The 16473-nt window shown below is 40.3% G+C and overlaps 1 protein-coding gene across 4 annotated transcripts in view; it reads left to right on the top strand.

The window, feature by feature from the left end:
* The window catches only part of Stk38 (serine/threonine kinase 38), a 44092-nt gene that overhangs the window by 18238 nt on the left and 9381 nt on the right, over positions 1 to 16473 (top strand). For all 4 annotated transcript variants that reach the window (XM_005389597.1, XM_005389598.2, XM_005389595.2 and 1 more), the window contains 5 exons: positions 1349 to 1432; positions 5736 to 5859; positions 8262 to 8416; positions 12429 to 12531; positions 14036 to 14097. In XM_005389597.1, the coding sequence (XP_005389654.1) occupies positions 1349 to 1432; positions 5736 to 5859; positions 8262 to 8416; positions 12429 to 12531; positions 14036 to 14097 (528 nt within the window). The remainder of the gene's footprint in view (positions 1 to 1348; positions 1433 to 5735; positions 5860 to 8261; positions 8417 to 12428; positions 12532 to 14035; positions 14098 to 16473) is intronic.

The following is a 16473-nucleotide window of genomic DNA, read 5'->3' as shown; positions in this document are numbered from 1 at the left end:
TGAAGGTGCTGAGTTCATTCCCCAGGATCCCAAAAAGGAAGAAAAGCTTTCTGTTCAAGGAGGAAGGGACGTAAGACATGATAGGAAAGCATGAACAAAGATACAGGGAAAATAAAACTTCCTTATCTTGGGAAAGAGGGGTGGATATACAAGAACCTACCAAGAAGTTTTGTTTGTAGACCATTGTTTTTTGTTTCATCATAGAATTGTCGGTTCTCTTTTAAAACTTTGTTAAATGTAGAAGAAAGAAAAACTGCCTGAAGCCTCATTTCCCTAAGTAAACGCTTTATAGAGTTTTTTTGTTTTAACTTCCAGACTTTTTTCTTCTATGTATGAGTTTTTACTTCTGTTGTTACAATTATTTACTTAGGGGGCTGGGGACTTAACTCAGTGGGCAAAAGCACCTGCCTGGCAAGTGCAAGGTCGTGAGTTCGGTTCCCGGTAACGGAGAAAAACCAAAAAAAAAACCAAAAAACAAAAAACAAAAAAACAATTATTTACTTAGGTTTTCTGAGCTGACTGGACAATACGTATGAGGGACTTAACTAGTCCATAAGAGTTTCAGAATAAAGTTTGAAACTGGGTTGGTCTGTTCAAGTAGGGGGCCAGCAGTATTGAGATATAGAGATATTTTGAGGATGTCTGTGGCATTAACACTGTTAAACATAATGTATTCATTTTGAAATTTTGAAAAATATTTTCTGCTTTTTTCTTCTAGTTGCTTATATTCAAACTGTAATACTTTCTCCATTTAAAATGTTACTTGTTAGGCCTTGGGCTCTATCCCCAGACTGCAAAAGAAAAAATTTTCTTATTATTAACACATTAAGGCATTAACTTGGCAGTGTGAATTTTTGACTTGGGTTTGTCTTTGTTACTTTCTCGTTGCTGAGAGAAAATACCCAACACCCAGAGTTAAAGGAGGAGAGGCTTATTTAGCTCGCGGTTTGTTGGAGTTTCTGTCTATAGTCAGCTGGCTCCAAGGCAGGGTGGCTTGGCAGAGGGGCATCTCACAGGAGAAACAGTCCATGGCCAAGCAGGGCGGGCAGAAGGCAGCAAGCAGCAAGCTGTGGCAGCATCCCTCTTTTTGTCCTTTATATTCTAGCCAGGCTGCACGCCCTTAGGCTGGGTAGGACTCACATCCAGGACAGGCCTTCCCATTATCCACATCCAGGACTATGCATGCCAAACCAATTATTGGAGTGATGTAGGGATCACACACCCTTATCCAGCATCACACACTTAATCCTAGATCTAGCTGTGTCTGAAAGCCCCAGCTGTGACTGCGTGAGGCTTTGAGGGGACATCTAGATACAGCCATAATAGCATTTCTTTTATCACTTTCTAGGTGCGGCTTGTTCAGAAGAAAGATACAGGGCATGTATATGCAATGAAAATCCTCCGTAAAGCAGACATGCTTGAAAAAGAGCAGGTAAAGCAGAGTTGGAGCAGTGCTTTTAGTCAGCTTATGAATTTTTTGTCTCCCTAAACTGTTACTTTTGCTTAATGGAAATATGTGTTTTGTTACAGTTTTCTTTAGCTGTTATGTATAGTTATACATATAATACTGCTTTTTCCCCTACAAAGAATCAGTTACCTATTTAAAAATACAAATAATGCCTATAGGTTATGTACATTCTTTTTAAAGTTGAAAACCTATTAAAGAAGCCACTGCTATTTTAATTTCCCAGTTGATCACAAGATGTCCTTGTCATGAGAACCCTTTTTGGAGGTCATAATTGCTGTTGTAATATGTTTCTAGTCAAATTCTGAGAAACAGAAATTGTATATATATCTTGGAGCTGAGGAGTAGGAATTACAGTTAGGAATTTACAACATAAAATATATTTTAATATGCCTCACTATACATAAAGTCAAAGTTAGGTCTTCTGAATAGCCTATTACTGCCTGAGAGAGGCCACTCTTCCAGTTTCTGAATGAGTTTGAAAAATATGATGCAAATGTCGAAATACAAATTCCTCTTTAATGATTAAGAATACTTTCTAGGGGCCGAGGATGTAGCTCACTGGTAGAGCACTTAACTAACATGCTTGAGGCCTGGTTTTGATCCCTGGCAGTCATTCCCCCACCAAAAAAAGAAAACTTTCTGAAACCTGAACTTTGCAACTAGATTTGTGAGATACATAAGTATTTTATGAAAAATAAATGATAGCATGTATGGACAGTATTTTTTTTTTTTAAGTGAGAATGCAGCCATTCTATAAATCTGGTTTAATTTAGCTTAAGAACAGATTGCAAGCCAGGCGTCATAATCCCAGGACTCAGGAAGCTGAGGCAGGGGGATCGTTACGAGTTCGAGACCAACCTGGGGGTACAAAGTGAGCTCAAGGCCAGCCTGAACTGCATAGCGAGACCTTGTCTTAAAAAAACAAAAAGACTGCCTGGCAAGCACAAGGTTGTGAGTTTGATTCCCGGTACCGGAAGAAAACAAAACAAAAAAACCCCCAAAAAACAAAAAGAACAGATTGCAACAAGTGATGACTCAAGTTCTCTACAAAAAGTCTGATGTACAGGAGCACAGAGACCTCATGGCAGGGAGAGTTCCTCCACTGAGCTAAGGGCAAGGATGGAGACTGGCCCCACATCCTGTTCTCTCTGCCTCCTGAGAGGAAGGATAGTCACGGAGTCTTCTCTGCCTTCGTGTAAATGCCACCTCAAAACATGGGCATTTTATTTTTTCTTTCATTTTTATGTGTTACCCAGAAGTCCCAGGCACTCAGAAATTTCTGTTGCGAGTATGTATCAAATCCTTGGTAATAAGTCTTCAGACACTATAATTCAAGCTAATACCAACTTTTGCAAGATGCACTGTAACCCTCTTTGTACATTCCTGGAAATTAGTGTATAGTATGGGTGTGTAGGCGTTGAAAGAGTATTAATTATTCTTGAGAAGGAAAGTATAAAGTTTCTATGTTGACTGGTCTTTATATTTACATTGCCTGAATAAATTTTACTTTTACAAGGTGTATTTCCTAGTTGTGACAAAGGCCCAAAACTGATAGCCGGTAATTAGCAGTTGGAAGAAAGTTGTAAAGTGCTACACATATTAAGATTTTCAGAATTATTAATGCCACCTAGCATGTGCCCGCTGTCCAGCATCATAACAGATGATCCCAACATAGTAACTCATAAAAATCTTATCTCAAATGCTATACTTCTTCAAAATCAATTTCTAAAAGTTTTCTAAATGAAAAGAAAGGAAATAATTTGATTCCGGTACCGGGAATCAAACTCACAACCTTGTGCTTGCCAGTCGTGGTGGTGCACGCCTATAATCCCAGCACTCAGGGAGGTTGGTCCAGGAGGATCGATGCGAATTCAAGGTCAGCATGGGCTACAAAGTGAGTTCACGGCCAGCTTGAACTGAGAGAAAGATCCTGTCTTAAAAAGCAAAAAAAAAGAAAAAAATAAAGGAAATGTTTCTTCAGATTCGCATTTTGAATTCTGTATTAACCTATGCATTAAATGGTATACTAATGTAATTGTTTAGCTCCCCTACACTGATGGACTCAATTCCCTAGGTTTGATCTCTTATGGGCTAAAGTCTCTGGCCACAAGCTCTGTGTGGGCCAGTCGTCTTGCAGGAGCATGCAGCAGGTTTGCGCCCGGGGAAAGTTAGAAGTAGGCCAGTGCAGATCCTTTATTGATTTTTGGTAGAACTGACAAAGTTTATTATTTTTTATTTTTATTTTATTTTTTTATTTTTTTTTTTTTTTGAACTGACAGAGTTTAGATTCAGAGCCTAATTTTTTTTTACAGTTACAGGTTTTTTTGTCCAGAGGGAATATTGTTTTTTTGTTTACTTTTATTGAACTTCATAGGAATTAAAGCTACCCAATGAGCATTGAGGTTGTTATTCTGCCCCACAAGGTAGGAATTTCTGCTATCTGGAAAATTTGTGAAGGACAGTGCAGGAGCATTGTGCTGGTGTCAGATGTTGCTCTTCCAGTACGGGAGGCGAACCTGGGTTGTGATGCCAAGTGCAGTTACACTGGGGAAAAAGACTGGCTTTTAGCTTTGCTGCCTTAGTACAGACAGCAGCAGGCACCCTGCCCTGTTAAACACTTACGGAACACGGAAAGAGGCTCTTTTGGTGTGAGTGGCACTTCTGCCTCTTCCCCCTCTTCTCCTGTATTCCCCTGACTCCACTGTACATTTTGAGGCTCCTAGCTGCTATTTTAACCCCAGAAGAGAAGGGTAAGGTGCGCTTGCAGTGACTGTAGCTTTCTCCATGACAAACAGGAATGTTGCTGTCACCATTCTGTCCTCCAGGCCGAGTGACAGATGTTAATAGGAGCACCTCCCTTTTCCCTGGCTCCTGCAGTACGTAAGAGCCTTAGTGGGAGCCGGGGGAGCAGGCATGTGACATTGCCTTCTGTACAGTCTTAGTGTCTGGTGGTGACAGGGACAGTCTGGCTGCAGGGCTGCAGGTCAGTAGGTGGCATTCATTTCCCAAAAGCTTTTGTACCGAGGTCAAATAAGGGAGATGTTTTATTTATTTTTATGTTCTTGTGGTCTCATGCCACTGTGCTGTATCATCTTTATTGTATATTTGTTTTACCTCACACCATAAGTACAAATGTAAAAGTGTTTTCTGCATACTGAAACTATTACAGAATTTCCCAAAGAATAATTTTAGTAAAGACAGAAAACTCAAATATGTAAACTCAGTGTCTCCAGGCCCCCAAAAGTTAGCATGGAAGAGTGAGGCCAGATTGACGTAAGACAGGAGAGAGGGTGGCATCAGGGTCCAAATGGAAGAGTCACGCTAGGAGACACTTCAGTAAACGCGTGTGTGTAGCTTCATCTTTAGCAAAGCAACAGTGGGCTGACTTTGTCCACAGAAGTGCCCATTTGTGAATCTCAATGTATTTTTTACTTTGGAACATAGTCTAAACACTTCTGACAGGTAATATATATGAACACCAAACTTGTATTAAAGTCGTGGACTGGGTCTTAATAAATTTAGACTAGATCCAACCAACTTTGGCTATTGCAACTCTTTAAAAAAAAAAAGGAGGGGATAATATTTGATGATATACAGCAACGTTTTGGTTACTGTTGCATATTTAAAGTAAATGAGGTAAATTTGCTATTATAAGCATTATTTCAGCAAAGTAATTCTGTTAGTTCTTCCTAACCTTCTGCAACTTGATCTCCTTAGCTAGACATTTCAGTAAAAAGTGGAAAACTGGGAAGAAATGTCATTGTTTTAAATCTATAAATTTACTTTTGTGTTCTTATGTTTCAGTGCAGTAAGAATTGGTTGAGCATACTGTATGCCTAGCAGAGCACTAAATACTGTGGCACCATAGTATTCTAGAATGGTCACTGTCATTTTAGATAGCATTGCAGACCTGAAGTAGGACTTGTTTAAACGAGTCTCACTTTGAGGACTTGTTTTTATTATAAGAAATTGTTAGAACAAAGATATATGCAAAAGGGTGGTAATTTTAACTAAGAAGAATATAGCATGGTTAAAGTTACCATTTACAGTAAAGCCATTCATTTTGCAATTTTTATAGCCCTTTATCTGTCAAGTTTTTATCACCAAATGCCTTCAAGTCAAATGTCAATTTTGAGTTAGTGGGTGTGCCTAAGCAGGTCTTTTGGATCATCTCAGTACTCAAAGCAGTATTTAAATTGTTTAAGCAGATAAACAATCTAATAAAGCAGAGCAAGGCTTGTCATTAATCAAATGCATATACCTCCAGGTTGGCCACATTCGTGCGGAGCGTGACATTCTAGTGGAGGCAGACAGTTTGTGGGTTGTGAAAATGTTCTATAGTTTTCAGGATAAGCTAAACCTCTACCTAATCATGGAGTTCCTGCCTGGAGGTAATTACTTAACGATGAAAGGTCATTTTTCCTTTTTGTCCTGTGGTTTCTCTCTCTTATCAACAATTAACCCTTTCTACTTTTAATTGTGCTCACAAAGTTGCTTTCTGTATCTTTTTTAGGTCTGTGAAAGGAGGTCAGTAACCTGTCTTGTGCTGGGGTTGCCTTTCTCCAATTTTAGCAACCTTTTCATTCATTCTCATGATTTCAGAAGGACATTTCTCTCTTTTTCCTTTAAAAAGTGTAAGGATAAACTAGGGAGCTCTGCTTGCTTTCTTGCCCATGAGAATCACATATGGGTTATCCAAGTGACAAAATTGAAGCTATAACATTTTTTGCTCTAAGTTTTTTAGTTTCTTTTTCTAACTTAGGAAATAAATTTCTCATTACTTCTATTAGAAGCCAGAATCAATTTTTTATTTCTGAGATTTCAAGTTTTCTGTACCTCCACCTTTGCATCTCCTAAGACAGCTCCAGAGAAAATGCAGAACAGACTATACTCTCTGTTCTGGGGAACACAGTATTTCCCAGTGAGCAGGTAAACTGAGCAAACTCAGGTGGAGAATCACGGAAGACAACTTTTCCCTTTTTAGTTTTAGCAAAGCAAATACAGTTGTAGCATAATATATTGAACTTGTGGCAACCCTCACTTTAGATCCAGGGTCACCAAGAGCTTTTTGTTATCAGTTGATCAAGGTTAGAAGTGAGTCTGCATAGTAAAATGAGGAGAAACTCTCAAACATTCAGAAGCTAGTCCTTAAATAGGAGTAAGAGCTAGCTTGGTCACCAGCTCCTGACGTGTCTCCTGCACCATCTTCCGTAGCTTCTCGTGTACCCTGGACCTTGCCCTTTGCACTCCATGGAGCTGGCCTGCAGAGCCATAGACCATCTGGTTTGAGCTCTCCAGTGGTCTGGGCAACCTTCACATAGCTGAGGCCCTGGGTTGCGCTCCTGAGCCATGCCTGGAGGCCACGCGGCCGCCAGCCACCCAGCGTGGCCCTGAGGGCGCTGCCCCTCATCTGTGCTGCGCCTCTGGCTCAGGCTGCCGGTTGTGAGTAGAAGGCCTGTTTTTCAAGTCTTGTCCAAAAAGAGTAGCTAATAAATAGTTTAATTTTTGCCTGAGGGAAAATACATTTCTTCAAGAATACAGAAGCTAAAGTCATGAATTAAATGAAATTCAAAAAGTTGCATGATGCTCTATTAAGTCAGAGGTTTCTCTCTTCCCTGTCTTCTAACATAAACAGCTTTATGTGGGGTTTAAACTGAAGTCTTCTCTGTTTCTTATCACTTTAAACTACTCATATATATTTTCTTTGCTGCTTTTGTGTAATTGTTGAGTTTTAGGATTTGAATCTTCCTTTTGCTATTTTATGTTGTTGATATTAAGCTTTGACTTTGCAGAAAATAAAAAAGTTGTCATTTAACTGCTAAAAACTGACACTGTGTTTTTATAAGACATATAAATAATACTGACGTATACCTAAATATGTATAATAAGACATTACAGAAAACCCTACTGATTTTGAGACGTGTACCGTGTGCACTTTTGGGAGGCAGTTGTTACACATTCCAGTGTGTAGCATTTTCCACCTTCTGTGGAATAGTTTTTTTCTTCTTTTTCTTTTTTTTGTCTTTTTGAGACAGGGCTCACTGTGCAGTTCAGGCTGGCCTTGAGCTCACTTTGTAGCCCAGGCTGGCCTTGAATTTGCAGTGATCTTGCTTCTTATGCCTCCCGAGTGCTGGGATCACAGACCTGCGCCACCATGCCTGGCCTGTGGACTAATTCTTGGCTGCTTGAATCCCACCTTTCCAGTGATTTGTCTTCCCAGCGTTTTGTGAGCCGAAGAGGGCAAGCTCGTTTGCAGCCTTCCCAGCCCCTGACGTTTTTACGTGGCGTGCCAGTGCCTCTCCATAGTGGTGGGCAGTGCGGCCTGTGTGGGGATGCCATTTCCTTCTAGATGTGGAGAAGTTTGCTCATACCTGTGCAAAATGAAAAGTAAAGTAGGTTTTTTTCCGGTCTAAAAAATGATCCTGAGCAAATCTACTTTTTTATAAAAATAAGTGTGAGAGAAATTACCTTTTTCTCTCAGAAGTCAGATGGAAAGCCCAGTAAGTGGTCAGGTGCCGAGTTTAGGTGTGCAGATGCTTTGCTCTTGGTGGCTGTGATTTTTATCCTTGAAGTATTAGAAACTACTGCTTGCCATTTTCCTCCTATTGGCAGTGTTGGTAAATTTCTGGAACATAGCAGATTTCTGTTTAGCTGCCGAATGTTGGCAGATAGGGAAGAAATACCCGAAAACTGGCACTTAATCATGTCTTGTTTGTGTGTTACGTGTGTGTGCACGGGTGTGTGTGTGTCTCTGTGGATGTATGGTGGTGGCTTTGTATCCTTTTGCTTTCAGGGGACATGATGACCTTGTTGATGAAAAAAGATACTCTGACTGAAGAAGAGACTCAGTTTTATATAGCAGAAACGGTATTAGCCATAGACTCTATCCACCAGCTCGGATTCATCCACAGAGACATCAAACCGGACAACCTTCTGCTGGACAGCAAGGTATCCATGGGGTAGCAGTTTGAATTGTGTGTTTGCTAATCTGAGCTTCGGGGAACTGTTTTTCTGCCTGGTAGGTTTTTTTAAAAACAGGCAAATTTGTTGTTACTTCCTGTCTCTGAAAGGCTCGTGGTTGTTTTGATAGGGCATTTGTGAAACTATTCAAGAGCAAAATTGGTCTTGTCAGATTCCACCATGGTATACAGGGGCCAGGGCCAGAAAGTGCAGAAGGTGATGGTGCAGCCCATCAACCTCATCTTCAGATACTTGCAGAATAGATCCCGGATTCAGGTGTGGCTGTAGGAGCAAGTGAGTATGTGGATAGAGGGCTATGTTACTGGCTTTTAAAAATAACTTTAAAGAGAATAAAAAAAAAAAATAACAGCAACATAGACAAAAACAAAGCAAAACCAGTAAAAATGATACAAGCTTTCAAAACAAAATGATACTGGTTTTGATGAGTACATGAACTTTGTATTAGATAATGGAGAAGAAATTTATTCTAAAACAAAGTCAAGAAAACAAGTAGGATGGATCATGCTGACAGGAGATAATAGTATCTGCTACAAGTGTCTCCAACTAGAAGTGATCAATGAATTAAGACAGCAGTGAAGTGAGGCAGTGGCAGTTACGATAATGTGTAAGAAAAAGGCAGCCGATTGAGTGGTTTGCTCTGGGAGTATTTGTAAAACATTTGGTCATACTGTTTTGACTACCCTTATGTTTCTACTGGGGGCCAATAAATGTAGAGTTGTTTTTATTTAAAAAAAAAAAAACAGAATTGACTTAAAGGGTTACTTTGTCACAAGACCAAAGATAGTTGTCTTCTCATAGCATATAATTAACTATACTGCTAATGCATCACCTATCCAAACTCCCTGTTGAGCAGCCTCTGTGGAGCTAATGAGGAACTCAGACAAGAACCAGGAAGTAGGGCAGCAGCAAAAACAAAAACCTCCCACAAAGTCCAAGTTACTGATCACATGCCCTCTGAAATGGCCTGTTTATATTAATCTTTATATATGGAAATAGCTTAGTTTTAAAAATCAGAGTAAGTTAGAAAACAGCTCTCGTGCTACTAACTAAACTTTGAGTAACCTTGGGAAATCTCTTCACGTCTGGACCTTGCTGTTCTTAACTAGACAGAGAACATACTGATGTAGAAAAGCCCTGAAGTCCCTTAGTGCTAACATTCTAGAATCTTACATTATACACATTTTTTTGGTTTTTTTTTTGAGACAAGGTCTTGATAGGTAGTTCAAACTGCCCTTGAAGTCACTGTGCATCCCAGGCTGGTCTTAAACTTATGGTAGTCCTCCTGCCTCAGCCTCCCAAGTGCTGAGATGTGGAATTTTTGTCTTGACCGAATTTTTCTTCTAAGTAAAAAGTAAATTTAATCCCTACTATATTTTTCTTTCTTGTTATCTTTTGATAATTTTCTAGTTCTTTTTGGAAAACATGAATATTGCAATCACAAGGTAGTGAGTTTGATTCCCGGTACCGGGAAAAAACTAAAAAAAAAAAAGAAAAAGAAAACATGAATATTATTATTTTTTTGAAATACCTGAAGATTTTTGTCTTTCTTTGTTTCAAGAGGGCAGACTTATCAGATAATTTCTTCTGATTAGTAATTTTTCTCCTCAATGTAAAAATAATCATATATAACAGAGAATTTTAATACTTATTTATTTATTTATTTATTTATTGGTTTTTGCCCCCCCGCCCCGTAACAGGAATCGAACTCACGACCTTGCGCTTGCCAGGCAGGCGCTGTGCCACTGAGCTAAATCCCCAGCCCCTGTGAATTTGAATACTATGCAGTTATAAAGAAGAAAAATTGGGGCCAGGGATATAGCTCAGTGACAGAAGTGCAAGGTCCTGAGTTCGATTCCTGGTACCAAAAAGAAGAAGAAGAAATGTAATCTTTAATCTCGCCACTGAATGCTAAGCACTATTTTGTTCTCATAGCTTTGGGACCTTTCTCTTTCTGTCAACAACTTATGTAAAGTTAGCATCTAAGTAGCTTAGTGCCTATGCTGTGGAAACTTTGAGGAAGTTAAAATATTATTTTGAATTCAATTCCCCGGTACTAAAAAAAAAAAAAGTAAATAGCTTGATATTCTGCTTGGTTTTTGTTTATTTATTTTTGCTTTTGCCATGTTAGGGATTGAACCCAGGATCTCATACATACTAGGCAAGTACTGTACCACTGAACTACTTCCTTAGCCCTGTATTCTGCTTTTAAAACATTAGTGCTGTGTATAAGACCTTTCCTATGCTAGTAAGTTCACATATATTTTTAGTAAGCACCGGCCTGCCTTGTATGGTTTTGAGTTCAGATGCCCAGGTACCTTAGTGCTGGCTTAGTTGTAGTCTTTGTTTAGGTTCATGAGACATATTCCATGGAGGCCAGGGCTTTGAGAACCTCGTCTGGCTAGAGAGGAGTGAATATCCTGCTAGGGACAGATTTGCCTTCTATAGTATGCTAGCTCAGACCTGTAGTAAAGTGTTCTCACTAGCAAGTCCTTTTATATGTTCAGCCTCATATATTGTAGATATGAAAATGCAGAAGTGTTGAGTTTCTGCTGTGTACTCAGAAGAGCTGTAGAATTCTCTGACAGTCTAGGCTTGAATAACATTTGCCCTAGGCACTACTTGTAAGGCAGCTCCTTTCCGCAGCAAAACGTATAATTTTGAGAACTATAAATTAAAATTCTGTTTCCTGGCTTATAGGAGAAGTTATTTGCCAATCAGAAAAAAGATACTGAGTGGGCTCAAAGCTGTCCTTGTATAGCAGTTTACCTGCTGTGCTACACACACACACACACACACACACACACACACACACACACACACACACAAATCCAAAAGGATTTCCTTAAAAAAACAAAACATAAAACCTGACCCATCTGAACAGGTTCCTTTTGGCCTTGTCCCTTGGAAATTTGTATGTTCAACCCTAGGAATGCCCCAGAGGATGGTGGCATTGTGGAAAGACCACATTGAAGTCGTTGAGGCTCAAACCTTGGCCGCTGTACTTCGGATTGATCTTGAGCAGGTGTCACCCCAGAGCATCAGGATTTCCTCCTCTGCTTTTGTTTCACTTCTTCCATGTACTGAAAATTCCACCACCCCAAGAATACACACTTCTTTTATAGGGCTAGTTATGTGCCAGCCATTGTGTTAGGAGCCAGACATGCATCAGTTCTCATTTCTGCCAGAAGGAGGTCATTACTCCCATTTTCCCAGTGAGATAAGAGGGAGGTTGAAGAAGTAACTCTGCAGTGTTACCCTTCCTCTTTTGAGCAGTTTACTCCCTAGAATTTGTTCCAGTGAGACTTAAGAGGAGAAAAATCTATATGAACAAGATTTGTTCCTTTACTTGTTTTTAATAATCATTTATTCAGGGCATCCTGTGTATCATGCACAGTTGGAATTGGGGGTACAGACCCCGTCTGTCGAGGGTACTTACGATCCATGTTACATGAAAGCAAAGAATTGAAAATAGTGTTAAGAATTCAGTATGGCTAAATAAATAATAATGTGCTAAAAGTCAGTGGACTATTATGTAGATATTAAAAATGGTAATTTTGAAGACCATATAGAAACAAAATAGATGATTGTTCTCATTAAAGTAGTACAGTTGTCTCTAGGTTCTGTGGAGTGTTCAGCTATGTTAAGAGGCCTATATTTAAACAGAACCAAAGATAACATGCAAAAATGAAAATCATTTTAATATAGTAGGACTTAGGGTGCTCTTTGAGAAGTTTATTGGCTGGGGATATAACTCAGTGGCACAAGTGTCTGCCTGGCAAGCGCATGATCCTGAGTTCACTTCCTAGTACAAAGAAAAGAGTTTATTATTACACATTTCCGTCTGTGATAAAAAAAAACAACAACAACAGTATCCTTAGGCTATAGAAATGTAATGGAGAGGGAAGGAGCAGAAGATGACGCTCTGTTCTATGTGGAAGCGTGTTCATCCGCTTACTGCCTGTTTTCTTCCTGTCCGTAGGGCCATGTGAAACTTTCTGACTTTGGCCTTTGCACAGGACTGAAGAAAGCACACAGGACAGAGTTCTATAGGAATCTGAACCATAGCCTCCCCAGTGATTTCAGTAAGTATCAGCAGTGTTCGCCTTCTGTTCCCAGGTGGGTGTGGAAGAGCTGCTTCTTGGCAGTCAGGTTACTAGGGACAGATGGGGGTGGTTCTCACAGCGTGGGTTTTTACAGAGGAATTGGTGTGTGTTGTCTCGTGAGACCCGGTGAGTTGCTGCCAAGTGTGTGAAGGCTGATGTTGAAGAGCGCTCTCCTTAGAGCGCTCCTGGAAGGTAGCTGTGGATGAATATGGGACTGGCAAGTGAAAGTTGTAGGGGAAAAGCCCGGCAACAGCTCCAGTCTAGATTTACGCCAGGTCCGCGATGGCGGGCCTAGAGACCAAATACCAAGGTGCAGCTGAAAACCCACTTACCGCAAAGTGCCAGCACTCCAATTAAACCTCAATACTGTGGTTTCAGTTTAGAAAAACAACTCATACATAAACATCTTTTGTTCTAAAAGAAAAATATCACGTGCATGCCAGAGGTTTATCACCACTGTCCCAGGTGCTTCCTTGTGTCGTGGTAGAAAGAAATCTACCTTTATGAGAAATTCACCTTCTTCTTCAGCACCATCAAAGCATTGAACACAATGTAATAAAAGCACAATTCAAACTGGGCATGGTGGCACACGCCTGTAATCCCAGCACTCGGGAGGCTGAGGCAGGAAGAGGGTTGCAAGTTTAAGACCAGCTTGGGGTACAAAGTGAGCTCAAGGCCAGTCTGAGCTGCATAGCGAGACCCTGTCTCAAAAAGGCAAAAACAAAACAAAGCAAAACAAAACACAGTTTATTCTGGAAAAGCTTATGTCAAATAGTGTAGCCCAAATTCAGAAGTCCTGGAATATGTAACAATTGCTAATCTTACAATTTTGATGATAATTTTGAGAAATTAATGTTTTACGTCTATTTCAAGAATTTTGCTTCTGTTGAGACCAAACTTCCTGTAATTCTTAACTGTGTTCTCCGGCCATTTGATCCACGTGAAAGTGCTGTTTGCAGCCTTCACTGTGTAGTTTCTTGTTGATGCTTGAGTCTCTGACTTGGCCTTGTAGAGTTACTGGGAAATTTGTCATCCGAAATTTTGAGTGTGTGGGGAGAAAAGCGAGACTTAAGATGTCAGTCACTTTCTCGTCAGTGGGATTCAGTATCCAGCCCTAACAAATGAAAGGAAGAGAGGTTTATTTTCGCTCCTGTTTGTTAGAGGTTTCAGTCCATAGTCGGCCAGGTCCAGAGCAAAAGTGTGTGGGAGGACCTGCCTCGCCGCACAGCAGAGCTGCTCCTGTCATGGTCGCGGGAAGCAGTGAGGAGAGGAGCCAGGGCGGGAGATTGCAGGATCTGTCACCAGTAAGGACAGTCAGCGGTAGCGCCTGCTGGTCCGGTCACCTTCCGCAGCCCACACGGCTTTGGGGGACATCTAGACAGAAACTATAACTTAGGGTTTCGTGCGACTTAAACCAGCACCCTCCAAAGCAGTGAATAATCCTGTCCGAATTTTGATTAGAACTTGTATTCTCTACTTTCAGCTTTTCAGAACATGAATTCCAAAAGGAAAGCAGAAACCTGGAAAAGAAACAGACGTCAGCTAGTAAGTAGTGTCTGTGGCTTCTGAAATGCCACAACAAAGTGCGAATAAATTCAGAAAGAAGTGCATAAATTTGCATTTAATGCATATTTGTAGCATATCCCTTGCTTGTAAAGTTCCCTAATAGACCCCTGTCATGTTGGTAGCACCAAAAGGAATCTTTTGAAGGAGAGCAGGTAATAGTAGGTTGCTTTGACTATGACGTTTTCAATGAGTAGCCTTGTTCTGCTCTTTTAGGTTGGTAATACTCAGTGCCTTTCCTTACTCTTCCACCTTTCTTGCCAAAGGATTTATATTTAAGCTGGAAATCACTCAAATTTTGATCCATTTAGGCAAGATTCTTCAATTTATCTGCTTACCTTTTCTTACTTCATGGTTAAAAAAAGTACCTGGTAATCAAAATTATAATACAAAGGAAATTATTTTAAATGTATTTGAGTTTTTACACATATAAAATTATGCCCTAGCCATAAAAATAAGTAGCTTTATTGCATTTATCTTGATAGTACGTTGGATTTTTTTTTTCTTTGTCTTTTTGAGATAGGATTTCCCTGTGCAGTTCAGTAGTAACTCACTTTGTAGCCCAGGCTGTCCTTGAACTCACAGCATCCTCCTGCCTCAGCCTCCTGGGATTACAGGTGCCACCATGCCCAGCTGTTGGAAGTTATTTAAATAATATAAATTAACCAGTATAAAATGTTACTGTGGAAAAAAAAATGGTACTGTGTAGGAAAAATTTATATTTAACTATATAGCTGATTAATAGGTTCATGAAATACATCTTAGGTGTGTATGTACAATGGTACCTTGCGGGTTGCCAGATAGGGTGTGTTTCAGCCAGGCTACTTAGTAAAGTACGAATTAGACTTTTCTATAGAACCTTTCGTAACTAATTTAATGAGTTACTAGTAAGTAGATTCAGTCCTATGTGAAAAGGGAAGCCTGTGGTATTAAGAAAGAATCAAATCAGGCATGGTGGTATACACTTGTAATCCTAGCACTCAGGAGGCTGAGGTAGGAGGATCTTGAGTTTGGGGTCAACCTGAAACACACAGTGAGACCTTTTTTTTTTTTTTTTTTGTCTTTTTGAGATAGGGTTTTGCTATGCAGTTCAGGCTGGCCTTGAACTCACTTTGTAGCCCAGGCTGGTGTAGAACTCAAAGTGATCCTCCTGCCTCAGCCTCCTGAGTGCTGGGATTACAGGTGTGCTTAACCATGCCCTGCCAAGACCCTGTCTTGACTGAAAAAGAAAGGAAGGAGAGAAGGGAGAAAGGGAGGGAAGAAAAGAAAGAAGGGAAAGAAAGAAGTAAGAAATGGAGGGAAGGAGGGGAAAGGAAGGGGTTGCGTTGTTTTGATTAAAGTTTATCAGTGGAACCTCACGTGTTACGATTTTATGTTATATCTTCGGAGATGCAGTAAGTGAAATGAACCTTAGATGTTTTTCTAGTATTAACTTGGGGATACTTGAGTTTAGTACAGTTAATTTCAACACAGTCTCTGTTCCTTGTGAGTCAGGATATTCTTTAAAAGTCTAAATTCTGTTTGTGGTTGAAAAACTGTTTACATAGGCCAGGCGTGGTGACGCACACCTGTAATCCCGGCACTTTGGATCTTGCCAGTCTGCTCCTGACACTCCCTAATCTCTGCAGTAACCTGTGTAAAGTTTTTTATTTGTTTGTCTTTTTTTGAGACAGGGTTTTGCTCTACAGTTCAGGCTAGCCTTGAACTCACAGTGTAGCTCAGGCTGGCCTCAGACTTGCAGGAATCATCCCCCTTCATCCTCCCGAGTGCTGGGATTACAGACATGGCCACCACACCTGGCACTTTCATTATCTCTTTCCGTGACTGCGTACCAGAGTCACTTCAGGAACCTCAGAACATGCTGGTACCCGGCTCCCTCCCGTGGGGACTCTGATGCAGCATCTGAGGTTTAAAAGACTAGGTGATCCTACTATGCAGTAAATGTGTCCATCTGTCCCTGAAAAAAACTGTCTTAAATGATAGCGCCTGCCTTTTGAGAAACTGGTATTTAACTCTAAAATGTTTTGGAAGCTACCAAATGATAAAGAATCTTCTGAGATTTTGGTGCTACTGAATGCTGGACCCAGGGCCTCGTACCTGCTAGCCAAGTGCTCTGCCGCTGAGCTAGACCCGCAGTCCTTTTCTCTTTTTTGAAAGCAGGTCAAAACTTAATTTTTGGTTACTGTGCTGACATTATTGTGGAGGTGATTAAGTTTAAGCGCTTTGAACTGTCCCTGTACTCTGAGTCAAACTTTGTGCTTTTTGATTTGCACCAGAGGGTCATGTCAGCTTCACTAGGAACCATTAATAGTTCCTTATAAAACTAGGTTTTTTTAAGTGCTTTTTGAAAATTGAGTA

This window comes from Chinchilla lanigera, unplaced genomic scaffold (genome assembly GCF_000276665.1).
Source record: "Chinchilla lanigera isolate Chin_1 unplaced genomic scaffold, ChiLan1.0 scaffold00036, whole genome shotgun sequence".
Taxonomy (NCBI): Eukaryota; Metazoa; Chordata; class Mammalia; order Rodentia; family Chinchillidae; genus Chinchilla; species Chinchilla lanigera.
The sequence above is the reverse complement of the archived record's forward strand: the minus strand, read 5'-3'. Positions and strand labels throughout refer to the sequence as shown.